Genomic DNA, 17,618 nt, shown 5'->3' with positions numbered 1-17,618 from the left:
AACGCATATGTCATTTTACTCGGCATAGCTAAAAACTTACCTTAATTTTGTAATATCCCGGAATTTTTTTTAAAATTTTCTAAATTTATTTTCGGTATTAAATTAAATTTTTCGGGGGGGCGGTTTGATTCGTAGTTAAATTTTGGTTCGGTTCAATTTCATTTGGGTTTGGTTCACGGTTCCTTTGGGTCTTGGTTCAACCAAATGGTTGAACCAAGGAGGAAAAACCCAGGTCTCGTAAGAGACCTGGGAATTTCACGCACAGTCCCGTACGGGACTGTGCCTGTCCCGTACGGGACTGTGCAATTTTTGCACTGGTCTCGAACGAGACCAGCCTGTCTCGTTCGAGAACCAGGCTTGGTTCTTAAGGGCAGTTTTGCCCTTTCACCAACCCTACTTCCATCTCGTTTTTAATCTATTTCCTACGTTTAAATGCTAAATATTTTTGACCTAAAACATTCACCACGCTGCAAACAACCCGTAGCCGTCTTTCCCTTTCAATTTCGCTGAGAAATCGCTAGCCGTAATCCCTTCCGAAGTTGACTGAAAATTTGGTAAGTTTCTTTCATTATTTTCAGATTTTGTTTTTAATCGGCACCTCTGAGTTTTGATTCGTTCTCCTTCGTTTCTTGGTCGAATCCAGTTCCGTTTCGTCGATAAGATTGTAGACACACGCCTCTTCAATTCTCATCCTTGTTTTCGCAAAAACGGTACGTAATCGACCTCGTTTCAATCGCCGCAAGTTTATCGTTTTGAGTTGTTATTCATTGTTCTTGATTTACATGTTACTGCCGAGGGATTCCTTTTCTTTTTGCCGATGGTTTTGTTTGTTTATGGTGTTTAATCTCTTGGGTTGTTAGTAGTTTAAGCTTTCACTGTGTATCGATCCATCGTTTTGATATTTGTTCCATCGATTCCGGTTAATAACTTGTTATTCATCAATCCTGTTTTCATGTTACTGTGTTGTGGTTTATGATTTCTTTGATGTTGGATTATGTATGTTTGATAGTTAGGTTTGTTAGGAATGTTAGTTTTAAGTTTTGCTTTTGGTTTTGTTAAGGTTTTGAAGTTGCAGATTGTTAAGTTTTGGGGTAGGCTTAGGCGGGAATCGCTCTGTTTGTTAAAAGAAGAAGATGGCTAATGGGTCACTTTAATCATTAACTTGTTTTGGTTGAATTAAATTGATCCTTTAAGTTATTTTCCTTTGTTTCGATACTAACCTTGATTTTAATTAGATAAATTGTATGTGTAATTGCTGTAACTAAAATTAATATAATTACTCGGGTAATTATAGGTAATTTTAAATTGAAAAGTCAATTTGGCTAATTTGCAATTTAGCCCCTAAAAGTTTCTAAAAACTTATTTTGGTTAAGTTATAACTTTTGGACTTCTAATTGATTTATTATTTAGTAAATTAAGAATGGGAAATTAATTTGATTTTATAATTGACTAAAGTACCATTTAGTCCCTAGTTGGCTAAAGTACAGTTTAGTCCCTATTTGGCTAAAGTACAATTTAGTCCCTAAACTTTTATGACTTGTTTAATTAAGTTTTTGGGGTGTAACTTGGGTTACTTGAATTATAAGATATTAAATTCTATTTAATATAGATAATTGTTTTATTAAAGTATTTTAAATTATAAACTCGGGTTTATAAATTTAATAAAGTTTTGTTTTGGGTTAGACTGTGGTCGCCCAACAAGTGGGAAGAAGCTTGGTAGTTTTTAATAACTCGGCTGACTCACTGATATGAATTTTTAACTTGGGTTAAATTAAATTGTTTAATAAATTACTTGAATTGTAATTTATTATATATAACTATATGATTTGATTTCTATAACTTGGGTTATAGTTTTAATACGTTTTAATCTTATGTGTTTGATTATTCATTGGCGTGTTGTTGTGTGTACTAGTCCTATGTGGTGTTTAGTACTCTTTAGAGTTAGGGTCTGATTTTAATTATGATTTTAATATTTTATTTAGACCCGTCGACTGTTCGTACTTCAGAGGCGAACCAGAGTTAGGTGCTTGTCAAGTTTCACGTGGAATAGCAAGCAGTGAGTTTATATCTCTATTTACCTCTTTATTAAGCAACTATTATATTTTGTATATATGTATATGTATAAACAGCTTTCGAACTGTTTTCGGCATTGTGGATTTGATTTGGAACGTGCTACTCGATGGGCATCATCGGGACTGCGTGCGCACCGGTAATGATTATGGTATTGAGGTAGGTTTGAGATACGTCTCACCGTAGTGAGGGCACCGATGGAAGATACGTCTCCTGGGCTCACTATTTATTAAGTGATAGTCGGGGATCGGTTATTGAGATACGTCTCACCGACACGACAATGGATTTAGAATTGTGGTTTAGGGTTTCATTGATAATCCATAATGAAAATGTTTTATTAAACGTTTTTAAAGGTTTTTAACTTAATAAATGTAAATGGTTATATAAACTCTACTCAGTAAATCTGACCCCGTTGTTTTCCCAAATTTTCCAGGTTTATGATTTGAGCGTTTGGTCGATCTCCGTTTCTTCATTCTCGGAGGTTCTTTATTTTATTTCGGAATAAATGAGTCGAACTATTTTTGAACTCTTAGACCGCAGTAGTAGGATTGGTATTTATGTCTTAGTCCTATACGTTTATATCTTAGACTATTGTTTGTTGGATTGGTCCAACTATTACCTTATCGCTTTTGGCATGATTACAGTGTTTATGGCATTTATATTATATTGCCATGTTGGAGTTTATTTGAGATTAAGCGTACTTAAATATATGTTGTTTATATGTACTGCTAGACTAGGTTGGAGTCTCGGTTGCCCCCGAGCATGTGGTTTTATGCAGGTACATTGTTGTGTATGGTATTTATCTGTTATCCGCAAGGCTTGCTACGGGTTTTGGTACGACCATACCCATACCCTAGCGCCGGTCACGATTCATGAAAATGGGTCGTGACAAATTTACACATAACTATTTTATTTATTACCTAAATCCAATCATAATAAGATCTCAACAACATTAAAAATAATAAACCAAGTTCAAAATCATCATGAACATTAAACCATTTCACCAAATTTAATTCAACATTAATTCCTAGGTAATACATTAATACATTTTTTTAATTACATATTCATTAAAATATATTATAATATAATATAAATTTATTAGATTTAATTAGGTTTAATAAAAAATTAATATTAATTTTAATTAGCATTAAATAGGAAATAATAATTATTTTTAAATATATATAAATTTCATAAATGATATAATTAATTTACTAATTATTAAATTGAAAAATTGGCTTGAATTTAAAATTAGGTTTATTCACCCAAAAAATACCAAACCTATTTTTTTTTTGTCAGTTATAGCCAAACCTTATTTAAATATTTCAGCTTTCATGCCAGCCAATTGCTTAGTTGGCGGTGACGTGGATGACACGGTGTCAGAAAACCGGTTCGATTCAAAAATGGCTAAAAAAGAAACAGAATATATAAGGTTTGGCTAAATCTGGTGATTTTTAAAGGTTTGACTATAATTGACACAAAACGTATAGTTTTGGCATTTTTTGGTGATTGAGCCTTAAAAAAACCATTTTCAAACAGACGTTAGAAGGTTGGGTACCATTTTGATACAAATTAAAGGTTGGGTACCATTTTGATACAAGGGATAAAGGTTGGGTACCATTTTGACTAATAACCCGTGTTTTGCCATTGTTCATACGATTTGTCCGGATAACCTGAAAAAAAAATTAAAAATACAAGTATGTTGTTTAGTTCATTTCTTCACCATTGAAGCAAGTTCCATGAGAGTATTATTTTTGATGAATTAAATTATATTAAAAAACCTTAAGAAGTGACAAAAAGCTAAAAACTCAAGAACTTACTCACAGGGAGTGACACATTAAAGCCAATAGATCTGAGTAAGAGAGATACAAAAATGTCTAAACAAAATACATTTCAGAGTAGAGAAGAAATCCAAATGAGAATAAGAGAATGTCAAATCCGAACTACTATACAAAAAGGCCGCTCCAAGGAATATACATGGACTATATCTCTGATATTATTTATTCTTCCTTTGAATATCCGAGTACTATGACTTCTTCGAATCTCCCTAAGTACCTGATGAATCACCAAGCTGAATCCGAGCTGTAACGACCTGCACACCACAAGCAAACAGAGGTCAGAAGGAACTCCGGTGGGGGTCACCGGACGTTCACTCCGACGCTCAAGTAAGGTTTTGAGGTAGAGAAAGAAGAAGAAGAGAAAAGGAGAGTGCTCAGAGTAGAAAAGAGAAGTTACCTAGGGTTTGTCCTTAAACCCTCTATTTATAGTTAGGGTTTAAGGACAAACCTGCCTTGCTGGCAGGCTGTGAGCCCAGTGGTCCCAGAAATCAGTTATGCTGACGTGGCAGAATATCCCTGCGGGTGGCACGGGTTGTTAGGTGTGTCAGAGGGAACATTCTTCACGTACCTGTCAGAAGATCTCCTGTGGTCCCAGAATCTGGTACACGAGCGTGTGTTTCTGGGCAAGACCCCGGAGCCCGGTTAGACCTTGAAGCCCAGATAACTTGGGGATCAAGTTATCATGGTTCTGGTTCCTAAGGGTATTTCGAAGCCCGGGTCATAGGATCCGGTATTTTGGGTTATGAGCTCGGAGCTCGGACTAGGTCTAAGTTGAATATGACTCGGAGCCCGGATAGAACCCTTGGTCCGACCTTATCATACATGAATGTCTCGGATGATGTTTGAATGCCCAACGATCCGGTGACCCCCCAAGTCATGTCCTCTACGATTTCGAGAAGGTCGGATATTGTTACCAGGTCGGTGAAATGCTTGACTTAGTGATGTTCGTTCCTGGCGAGGTTGCTTCGCCCCTACTAGATGTGCTACGTTATCAGTACCAAATCACTTAAAACAACCCATAAACACCGAGAAGTAATCGAAACTGACCATTGAATGTATAAGGATTTTATGTTTACCGACAACACCAAAACTAATCCAATTTTTGATAACACCAAGTTCCAAATAGTAGTATGAAATAAACAATGCAATAATATGTGATCTCGTGTTTTTAGAAGGCCATAGACTGAGTAGGAACTGCCATCAACTGCTACAGTATTTCTAGCAGCCAGATATTTAAGAGAGGATATAATTAGTTTGTTAGCTGAGTTTGTATTCTTTGTTAGTAGGCAAGGGCGGATCCAGTCCTTTAGGCTGAGGTAGCGTCCGATTTCTGCAAATTTTATTTTTTTTATAAAATTACTACCTTAAGTTTTAATTTTTTTTTTATAAATGTAGTTATTAAATTTTAATTTTTATACAATTAGCTTCCTCAAATTTTATTTTGTACAAATTCGCCATCTCATATTGAAGTTTCTAGTTCCGCCCCTCTTAGTAGGAATAGAGTAAACTTAGAGTAATCAAAGTTCATATAGAAGGAACTCTTATGTTTTATGTTCATTGTAAGGGCGCGGAGGCGGGGGGTCGAGCCTGTGCGGTCGCCCTCCCTGCTCCGACCCAGAGCAAGGGTTCCGCCCTTGCTCACAGCTGGCAGCAGCCGATGTTCATCTGTTGCAAACTGGAACATATGAATTAGGTTGAAGGCCCAAGTTTTGGCCCTTCATTTAAAAAATAATAATTAATGGGCCAATTTGGCCCTTTATCTATTTTTGAAAACATAAATGTTTTCTTTATCTTAAAATTTGTCAAAAAATTTAAATTAAATATCCAAATTATCTAACTTAGCTTTTTAATATTTCTATTACAAACTTTTTTTAAATACTCTCTAATTTTAAATTCAAAATTTCTTATTGTTTATCATTATTTATTTTCTCTTCAAAATTAAACTTTTTCATTTAAATGAGCATCCACAATGGACTCTCTATAAATATAAAACTCCTTATTATAAAGAGTAGAATACAAAAATATTAGTCTAATGGACTCTTTATTTTTAAAAATAAAAATAAAGAGTGATTTTGGCTCTCTACATTTGGAGAGTTAAAACCACTCTTTATTTTTTAAAACAGAACGTGAAATATAACCGGTTAGCATCTTTCTACTCTTTCCTTATTTATAGGTGCAAAAAATCTTCGTTGCTATCTTTTAATAAGCAACTGTTTCTTTTTCGAATTGTTTTTTGTGCTCTGTGTATTACTCCCTCCATTTTTTTTAGTTGTCACTTTAGACAAATGTATTTTTTCATCAATAGTTGTCTTTTTAGGAATTTAAGATAACATTATCTATTATCTTTCAAATTTATCACTCCCCTAATAAATGACTCTATGACTCAACTTATAAAAGCATTTACTATATTGTAGGGTTATTTGAGTATTTACTCTCATAAGTTAAGACAAAAATTTAAATTTTTTAATATGTACAATTTTAACTAAATAGACAACTAAAAAAAATGGGGGAGTAAATAATGATCTTATTTCCCTTGCTTTGATCAACATGGAAAACCCATACCTAGGGAAGAGTTCTATAAACAAATGGCCAAAGAAAATATATAAAAAATAGAGATAATCAGTGAAACTTTAGATAGAACTTTTTCTGCGAAAAAGAAATTCTGCATCTCAATTTTTTTTTGGGAACTGCATCCCAAATTTTATTTTTATGTTCTGTTTTTTTGAAAGAAATTTCTATTTCTCTGTTGATAATTGATTAAAAATGAGAAGAAGAGTGAAAACAAAAAATAGAAAGAAGATCAAATAATTATAACAAACAATTTTAAAGAGTCCATTGAATACAATTATTTTTTTTGCTCTTTATTATTATAGATGCTCTCTATTTATTTAAAGATACTCTTTAAAATAAAGAGCATTATTGGAGATGCTAAGTTGCTTTAAATCTCGCCCCCCAAACCCTGAATTCAAAACCTAACTCCGCCACTGATTGTAACAAAGACAATTTTTTTGATATCAATAAAGGTTTCTTTTTTCTCTAAAATTTCTTCATTAAATGAAGAAAATCATTATTAACTCTCGAGGATAGGAATCGCAAATCCAGTCGTACATAGAAATCATTGAAATGCAAGAACTTACATTATTTAAAACAACAATATTTTCTGGTTGACGTAATGGTAACTTAGTAAATGTTTTGTTCAGTTGGAGAGTATGGAATTGGAACTAAGTGTAGATCATATTTCCTTTTAGTTGCAGTGAGAAAGACCTCGGTCATATCCAGTTCTTCTTTCTTCATACCATGGGGAAGCTCCCAATCAAAGTTGAAGAGTAACTGTGCGAGTGCAAGTTCAACATTCGCCATGGCGAATGATATACCGGGACATATCCTTCTTCCACCGCCAAATGGTAAATATTCGAAATTATTTCCTTTGTAGTCAATTATACCTTCCTCAAATCTCTCTGGTATAAAACTTTCGGGTTCAATCCAATAATCAGGATCCCTTCCGAGCGCCCATACATTCACAAAAAGTCGGGTCATGGTGGGTATATCGTATCCGCTTATTTGACATTCATTACTAGCTTCTCTAGGAGGAACTAATGGAGCCGGAGGATGTATTCTTAATGTTTCTTTGATAACAAGCTTTAAATACTTTAATTTTTCAATGCCTATTTCATCAACAACTCCTTTCTCTCTAAAAACTTGTCTGACCTCTGCTTGCGCTTTCTGCATGGCTTTCGGATTCTTAATCAATTCCGACATAACCCATCCTAGAGTCAAAGCTGATGAATCAATCCCTCCGAGGAACATGTCCTGTAATATTAATACATTTATTTAGATACGTACATTACTCGATGAGCTAGAATAAATAAACACATATAATTGAATTATAATAAGTTATAATAAGTTACCAGTATAACAGCTTTGATACTGTCGGTTGTTAAAGGAAGTTCAAGATTCCCTTGCTCTTGAAGATTTAACAAAACATGGACGATATCTTCATCCTCCAATTCAATCTTGGACGTGGCCCTCGCAATCCTATGAGCATTGATTATGTTCTCAAGCACAACATCAACTTTTTTGTGCAGTTTCGTGAGTCTATAGCGAATTCCAGTAAGGAAACGGAGCAGTTTGATAGAGGGGAACAAGTCAGCGATGTTGAAGCCGACCATCATCTCCGTAACTTTTGCAGCAAGCGGAATGAATTGTTCTTGATCGACGGTACATTGTTTTCCAAATGCTGCTCTTGTAATGAGAGTGGATGACAATAAATTTAACATTTGTGTAAGATTGATACAAGTTCCAGCATTGGAAGAAATGTTAGCGATGAGATTCGATACTGCTTCTTCTCGAACTGGTCGGAACAATTGCACACGTTTAGCACTAAGCAGCTCTAAGATGCAAATTTTCCGCATTTGCCTCCAATGATCGCCGTAGCGTGCAAAGCCAATATCCGAACCCTTGTAAAATATGATGTCAGAGACTATGAGAATTGGCCTCTGTGCAAAGATGGTGTCGTGCGTTTTCATCACCTGTTTTGCCATTTCAGGTGATGAAATCACAACCGTCGGAACTTGTCCGATATGAAGCTGCATAATAGGACCGTATTTCTTCGCCAAGGCTCCGAGTTTATGATGGGGCAGGCCCCCGATTAACTGGTGCAGATTTCCGATAAGCGGGAGCTTCCACGGTCCGGGGGGTGGATTTAGAGATTTGCTGCTTCTAAATTTCTTCCATAGTGCCCGCAGGATGAACAACACTAAAATCAAAATTAATTGCGAAATAATTGACAACATTTTTTGATAGCTAATGAAATAAGAATATGAATGAATTGAAGTAATTACTGAATGAAGAAGATTGTATATCTTTTGCCGTTTTATATAAAGTATAAACATCTTATTTCTATCATGTGCAATTTTGAAATATGATTATTTTATCATCATAGTCATCTTAATTTGACAAACTACTCCACGTTTTTTGATAAAATAATAGTGATACTATTATATAAAGTAGGCAAATTTTGTCAGTACGACTAGAAATCCATTTTTTTTATTTGCATGGCACAAAATTTGTTGATTCCTTCATATCTTAAATTCACATGATTTATTATATTATATGGTAAAGATACGCGATCTTTAATATTTAATAATAAAATAAATTCTCAAGTTTTTTAAATTTTGTGTTCAACGATCAGCACCTAAAAGCATAAAATTTATCTTTTAAATTCCTAGCTATTGACGTATATGGTAGGACTGACAAGTGAATGCGCTTTCATCACATGTGTCGTATCATTGGCGTTTTCTCTTAGTTATAATCTATAGTGTGTCACCTTTAATATGCCACTTTTTATGCGAAAACTTTAAAAAACAGCATTTTGTCATTTTTTTAGTTTAATATAAATTATTATTCGTAAAAGAAAATTGAGATCGTCGGTTCAAATTGTACTCATGCATATGCCCGTTTAAAATTTAGGGGCAGAGTTTACCTCATGCTATACGACACTTGTGTGAATTAAACTGAATGTGAAAGGTTTAAAGATATTATCTCATAATTGGCACCCATTCAAAAAAAATTATGGACGCTATATCAAAAAAAACATGAGACATATACTTATTTAATGGATTAATATATGTGAAATGTTTAACCTATTTACTAAAAAAATTATATGTAGATTATATTTATATAAAATTTATCCACTACATTTCAAGTAAAATATTTATAATAATATATTAAATCTATTACAATACTGAATTAAATATCATTTAATTATATATATATTATTTAAATTTATAACTAAAATATTGATATTTTTTATAGAGAATATCACAAAATACCACAAAAATGGCTCAACATTTTATATATTGTCACCTAACTCCATTATTTATCATTCCTACCAAAAAAGCAAAAAAGTTTACAACAAACACCATTCCATTAAAAAGGCGACACATGGCAAACATGACACTATCTTAATAAAAGGGAATAAAAATAGATAGCACATGTGATTTGTGTGTCAGAGCGCGTCAGCGTGCGTCATAGCGCGTCAGCACGTCAGAGCGTCAGCCTATAGCACGCAAGCATCAACAAATTAAAGACACAGTTTTGTAATATCATCTGATACATTTCCGATACATCTCTGAGATGTCCTTGCTACATTCTCCAAAAAAATAAAATTGATAGTTATTTTTTTTTTAAATATATTTTGATTATATATCGTATTTATTATTCATGTATATTTATAAATATAAAAAAATCCACAAAATTATTCAAAGTAATATTTATAAATATTAGAAAGTTGGTTTAATTAACTACAATAAATAATTATGTATCAATGATGTATCAAACAAATATATGTAAAAAATATATACAGTGTATAAATTTAGTAAAAATGTATCTATCATGTATCTATTTAAATACATTTAAAAATATATCTATAGTGTATAAATTATGTATCAGTGATTTCTCTATTAAATACATTTAAAAAAAATGTGTGTATTATGTTTATATTTTTTTTATACAATTCGACGATGATTTATTTAAATATATCAGATATGTATCCACTTTACAAATAATACTCCAACAATGGCAGTCCTTGAAACTATAGAACTTGACAAATCAAAAATGTATCAGCGATGTATTAAATATGTATTGTATATGTGTCGGAGATGTATCAAATTATATGTTTGATAATTTTTCAATTTTCAACGTAATTTGACAATAGTCTTTTTAAAACACGTATAAATTATGTATCATGTAGCACATATGTATCCGAGATGTATCAAATATTTATCGAATATTTTGTATTTCTACTCATTTTTTCCCTTTCTTCCACCTTGGGCTTCCGGTCAAACCATGAAACCGAGCTGATCAAATATAAACAAAACAATAAATATAATAATACTAATTAAAATGAACTAATTAGTTCATTTTAATTAGTATTGTTACATATATGTTTATAAGCTATTTAAAATACGAAAATGAACCAATCAAATTAGTCAGTTAGTTCAATTAATGTATCAAATTTGTATCTATCATGTATAAATTGTGTATCAGAGATGTATTAAAAATATATTCAAATTATTGTATCAAATATGTATCTATCATGTATAAATTGTGTATCATATATGTAGCGGAAATATATTCGAATTACAATTAAATGTAGTCGACTAAAATTCAACAAGCAACAATAACATATCCGAAAATGCACTATCTAAAATTCAAAGATTAAAAATTTAAATTCAATTCATTAAAAATTAAATTAGAGATGTATCAAAAATGTATCGCAGATGTATCAAAAATGTATCCGCTCTATTAATAATTTTCTAACGCCGGTCTCGATTTAAGATTTTGAAAAATAAAATAAAATAAATTCATCTTGCAGAATTATAACAATAGAGGTATTATACCCATTTAACCGAATAATTTAATCAAATCAAATTATTTAAGTCAATGGAATTTAATTTTTATACAAAATACTTTAGTTTTCAATTTAACAAACAAAATAAGTAAAACTCAAAACAGATTAATAGAGTTACCAAACTACAACTGCGTGTGCTGAGACTACATCAAACTCTAAAAAATTTCATCCTCATATATTCATCCAGGCAATTATAATAACACATGTCCATAATAAAAAAAAGCAAAACATGATCTCTAACACATTCTTTTTCAAGTTTTACTAATAAAGATTTAAACTCAACTTGTTCACTTTTGTGGAATCTCATAAAACTGATATAAAGGTATTATACTCATTTAACCGAATAATCTAAATAGATTTTGAAACTTAAAGAAATTCATAATTCTCTTTCGCCCGTTAACAACAACATCAGCAAAATGGTAAGGTTGAATCTTAACGATTTTGAACTTTTAATATCAAGCTGCTTTATTCTCTTCTTATTCTCCTCTTACTGCCATTATATTACTGATTTTAACGAGACTCTACTCATCTCTTCTTCTTAGCTTTGTTTATAATGAGATCGGCGATGGCAGAGCTGAAACGGGCTTGACGACGGCGAGCAAGGTGGCTCAATTGCTACGGCTGGGTGGCTCCGATTGGAGAGCTCGGTAACTTGCTAGGGACGAGGTTTCCGACAGAGAGTGGCTGGCGAAGAGTATGAGAGTAGTGGAGAATGATGGTGGTGAAGGATAGGATAATAGAGAAGAAGAAAGCAATTATGAAGAAAAATGGTCCAGTGAGTGTTACATAGGTAAACAAGTGTAAATTTAAGAAAAAAATGGTGGTGGTTGTAAATAAATGAGGAAAGGTGGTGATTATGTAAATTAAATGGTGATAATGGAAACAGAATCATAAAAATTGTAAAGTGCGAAAATAGGAACAGTTTTTTTTATTTTTTTTTTATCTTCTCTACTTTAAATGACTGTTTTAATTGTTTAAAAAAAGAAAATTGGCACTCAAATTTTATGATTATAGACAATTTTAATAGAAAATTTAAATTAAAAATTTAAATAGTAGTTCATTGAAATAGTTTACCTTATTTAAAATTTTATACAATTAAAAATAATTAAATAGTCAAAGTAGTCTATTTAAATTAGTACTCTAGGCAAACATAATAGTTTATTTTATTTATTACTCTAATTTTAATGATTATCTTAATAGTTTTTAATTAAAAATTAAAAATAGTATTTCATTGAAATAGTTTACCTTATTTAAAATTTTATACGATTAAAAAATAATTAAATAGTCAAAATAATCTATTTGAATTAGTTCTCTAAACAAACATAGTAGTTTATTTTAGTTAGCACCCTAATTTTAATAATTATTTTAATAGTTTTTAATTAATAATTAAATTTTATAAGTGAAAAGGACATTAACATAAATGTGCCTATCTCTCTTCTCATCCGTACTTTTATATATAGTATAGATATGCACCGGTCCAAAAAAAACATTGGTGGACCTAAACATGAAGAAGCTCATGAGATGGTAAAATAAGTTTAATTGGCTCAGCTAAAAATTTCAACCTAAAAAAACTATATTTATATTTATTTATTCTTAAATAAAAGATTGAATATTAGATTAGAATTCCTAATTAGAAATTGTTTATTATATATAATTAGGTTAAATGTTATTTTATTTTTTGTTAACACATTATTAATAAAAAAATAAATTTCAGATTTTTTATCACTTAATCTTCACATTGAATCTTAATTTAAAAGTAGAACTGATTTTAATCTCGTCTAAATTCCCGAATTCTCATATTAATCCCCATAATGTTACAATAGTGGTTACGTTATATATACTCTGTCATGTAATTCCAAATTAAACCGGTTAAAGCATAGAAACTGCACGTTTCTATCTATACGTTTAAAATTTTTAGTGTAGGCACGCACATTTCCTAGGAAAAATATATATTATCAAAATTTAGTTACTTTATATATGAGTCATAAATTTAATCACGCAGTTTAAATTTTGTTATTTTCATGTATGAACTATTTTTTTAAATCCATACACACCTGAGATGTTATGACTCCATTGGTGTAATTTGCTGAGGTGGATGTCATTTTATAAATGAATGAGTGTCAGCTCATCGCCATGTATGAATTTGAATAAAAGTGATAGTTCGTGTATGAAAATGACAAAATTTAAACTGCGTTATTAAAATAAAAAAAAATAAAGGTTGTGACTTTTTTTGACATTAACCCTACCTTTTATAATGTATGATTAAATCTTACTAACTTAAAGTTTATTTTCTTTATATCTATATTATATATAAAAGTACGAAATGGAAATATGTATATTTACGTTAATATCCTTTTACTCTGTAAAATATAATTATCACACTACTAGAATTCTGCTATTTAGTGATGGATTTTCCGTCGCTAAATAGAAAAAATCTATCGCTAAATTATTAGCGACAAATTCAATCCGTCGTTAAATATCTAGTCGCTAAATTATTCAGCGATGGAAATAAAATTACCGAAAAAATAGTAGAAATACACTATAAATACACCAGAAATACATTCGTTTTTTACAAAATCAGTAGCATTAAAATAAATAAACAAATCTATCAATAAGAGAAAGACAAAATAATTATATGAATAATAGAATAATTTTATAAACAAACAATCATAGATCTATAAATATTTATTTACAAAATGTTTAAATCATCACAAAAGACCTAAAAAATTACAAAAAAATCTAAAAACGATGTCGAGAAATCCATAGCGCGAATGGAAGAGCCGAACTGAAAAAACGCGAATGAAAAAGACAAACAGAAAAACGACCGGAAGAGACGAGAAACTCATCCGACGAATAGAATCGCGAATGGAAAAGCAAACGGAAGAGACGAACGGAAAAGACAAATGGAAAATCAAACGGAAAATAAGAAGAAAAGAAAAGACAATTTTGAGAAAAAAGAGAGAAAAGATAGTGGATATGTAAATTTTAATTTAAAGTGGGCTAATAATCACCCATGCCCCCTGAATTTAAGGGTACCTTACGACGGACCCCCTGATTTAAAAAAACAATCAGTAAACTCCTTGATTTTTGTGACGGCGCTTGCTAAATTCCTTTTGGACGAAAATACCCATGGCGCCGTCTTTTTTGGTCAACTGACATTCCAAAAAAAAAAAATCTGACGGCGCCGCGTGTCAGTTGACATGTCACTGAAATACAATAAAAATTCAAAATACCCGAAACACCCTAACTTACCCACAACCCAAACCAGTCATTCGAACCCTAACCGCTAAACCTGGCAATTCGTGTCTACAGGTCATAAACGGGTCAGACCCATTTAGACACGGACACGATTAACCTAAACACGAACACGACACGATTATTAATCGGGTTTAATATGCAAAACCCAAACACGACACGATTATTACGCGGGTTACACGATATGACCCGTATAAACATGTTTATCTAATAGTGTTAACGAATCAACCCTTTTAATGTGACACATTTAAACCCATTTAATTATTTAAATACTTTTTAAATTTATTTGATATAATACTAAAAGAATTACTACTATATTTTGAGATAAATACTTTTATAATTATATATAATATAAAAAAATTAATAAAAATTAAGAATTTAATAACATTTAAATTGTAAAAACAAATATTTTTTAACTAAAACTAATTAACCGTGTTTAAACGGGTTAGGCGTGTATAACTCATTTAGACACAAAATTAATCGTGTCATAAACGGGTTGACCCGTTTATGACCCTAACCCATTTACATCAAACCCAAACCCGTTTAACTTCGTGTCCTGTCGTATCATTTAATCGTGTCGTGTCTAAAATTGCCAGGTCTACTAACCGCCACTCCACCCAACACCCGCCCACCCGCCCAATTTCGGTCGTCTTCTCAGATGGATCTGAGAAGACAACGCTCTGAGAAGACGCAGGTCTTCTCAGATGATGATCTGAAAAGACGTTTGTCTTCTTAGATGATCATCTGAGAAGACAAAACCGTCTTCTTAGGTGAGACACTCACCTGAGAAGACGGTCACATATGGTGACCGGGCCGGAGGTGGTGGCCGGTCCGGTGGTGGTTATAGGTTGATAGGTGGTTTGGTTAAATTTTGGGTGGTTGAATTTTAGTTTGGTTTGAGTTGTTTGGTTGTGGTTGAGTTTTGGGTAATTTAGGGTGTTTTGGGTATTTTGATTTTTTATTGTTTTTTGGTGACGTGTCAACTGACACGTGGCGCCGTCATTTTTTTTAATGTCAGTTGACCAAAAAAGAAGGCGCCATGGGTATTTTTGTCCAAAAAGGGTTTAGCGAGCGCCGTCATAAAAATCAAAGGGTTTACTTATTGTTTCTTTATATCAGGGGGTTTGTCGTAAGATACCCCTAAAGTCAGGGGCCATGGGTGATTATCAGCCTCTAAAGTGAGATAAGGCTTATATATATATATATATATTTGTCACAAAATACTATTTAGGTGATTTTTCATCGAATTCACTTAAACCCACAATCACATTTTCCTACACCAAAATGAACATTCTTTTTATTTTTAATATTTTAATTATTTTTTTACTTTAACATTTATACATTTTTAATCAAAATAAACTCATTTCTGTTACATATTAGTTCAATTAATATATATAATAATTTTTATATATCATAAAATAAATATATTAAATATTTTTTATTGTAAATATTTAAATTATTTAAAACTTGATTTTTATTAAAATTACTTAAGATATATTACATTAATTTATTCAAATTACAGTGATGTTTTATGTTACCGTATCGTAAAATCATTTATGTAATGTTTCTATATTCTCGTCTCGTTAAATTAGTAATGTAATACTTTTAAATTATTGTCTTGTAAAATTATTTATATAATATTTTTATGTTAATTTTAATAATTTATAAAAAAAATGATTTTAATATTTTAATATTTTCATGTGTAAAATTATTCTATAATATTAAAAATAAATAATATTCATATATATATATATATATATATATATATATATATTTAAATCTTTAATTATAAATGTGTTGAATTAAATAAAAACAAACTACAATTATCAAAATTATACTTTGACTAAATATTAAAATAATGAAGAGTAAATAGGTGACTCCAAATAGGGAGTCACCTATTTTGATGAGAGATGGAGTACCCTCGTCACCTAATTTAAATTAGGTGATAAGGGTTGGAGATGCCCTAAGTATTTTTATAAATATATTTGTTATTAGTGTAGAGTGAAAAAAATATAAAAAAAATGGACAAATTTGTTATAAATATATTTAAAAATGAGGTATTTTAAAATAATTCTAAAAAAATAGGACACATAATGAGAATGGAAAATGTTATTTAAGCATCAAAACAGAAAGTCATGTGATATATTAGTTGTTTTTTCATTATTTAACCATAAAAAGAAAGAGTTGTCAAGAAAACCGAAAAAAGAAAGAAAATTAGACCTACCATATGTATATCAATATGTTAATTAATATATCAGGTCTACCATATATATCAATATATAATTATATCTACCATATATATAAAAAAATTTCAAAATTTAGGATAAACTATATAATTTTTATTAATTTTAAATATAATTGATTACTTATCTTTAAATTTAAATTTAAATTATTTTTGAAACCGGACGGAACGAGAACCGTGAACTGTGAATTCATTAATCAAAGCATGAATAAAAATATACTCACATTTTTTTATATAAAAAATATCTATGTTTGATAGTATTTTTTTTAAAAAAAAGTTAAAGATACTAATTAAAAATAAACTAAAATCACAAGCATCAAAATTGTAGATTTTAAAAGTCCAGACACTATTATCTTTGTCCTATTTTAAAACTTATTTCTAATGATGCAATATAAAATATATTTTAATTAGGTTTTTTTCATTATATTTTTTTTGGAAAGTTAGAATTACATATATAGACTAACTCGTCATAAGATAGAATACTATTAGTTACAATCTACAATTAACTCATCGTCTTGCAATTGCATCGCTTTACTGATACGCGGAATGATTCTTACATCCGACGTTCAATCCAAAATCTTTTCCATAATTTGTAGTCTTCAATCTTTAAGTGTATAGCGTCCATCTTTAACAATCCGATAAATCTCCATTTTACGCTCAAAATGGAACTTGAATTTAAGACCTTCATAATCTCGGACCTCATTCTTGCTAGTTGAACTAGAGATCATTAATTATTATAATAATATTGAAATTCAGTAGCAATTAACAATAATATTTGTTTTATTAATTTTGGACCTCCAAAGAA

At 30.8% G+C, this 17,618-nt stretch overlaps 1 protein-coding gene across 1 annotated transcript; it reads right to left on the bottom strand.

The window, feature by feature from the left end:
- Positions 1-6,989: 6,989 nt before the first annotated feature.
- LOC126681141 (premnaspirodiene oxygenase-like) lies at positions 6,990-8,733 on the bottom strand. Its single transcript, XM_050376554.1, has 2 exons — positions 7,814-8,733; positions 6,990-7,715 (listed from the first exon to the last, which is right to left on the bottom strand). The coding sequence occupies exons 1-2, from the start codon at positions 8,696-8,698 to the stop codon at positions 7,086-7,088; spliced, it is 1,515 nt and encodes a 504-aa protein (XP_050232511.1). The 5' UTR covers positions 8,699-8,733; the 3' UTR covers positions 6,990-7,085.
- Positions 8,734-17,618: the final 8,885 nt, after the last annotated feature.

Source organism: Mercurialis annua, linkage group LG5 (assembly GCF_937616625.2).
Source record: "Mercurialis annua linkage group LG5, ddMerAnnu1.2, whole genome shotgun sequence".
NCBI lineage: Eukaryota > Viridiplantae > Streptophyta > Magnoliopsida > Malpighiales > Euphorbiaceae > Mercurialis > Mercurialis annua.
The sequence above is the reverse complement of the archived record's forward strand: the minus strand, read 5'-3'. Positions and strand labels throughout refer to the sequence as shown.

Bases quoted from the DNA above. Each gene is read 5' to 3' on its own strand.
- LOC126681141 (XM_050376554.1), bottom strand. From the start codon at position 8,698: ATGTTGTCAATTATTTCGCAATTAATTTTGATTTTAGTGTTGTTCATC. The intron at 7,716-7,813 runs GTAACTTATTAT...TTAATATTACAG, and splicing joins GTATCAAAGCTGTTATACTG to GACATGTTCCTCGGAGGGAT.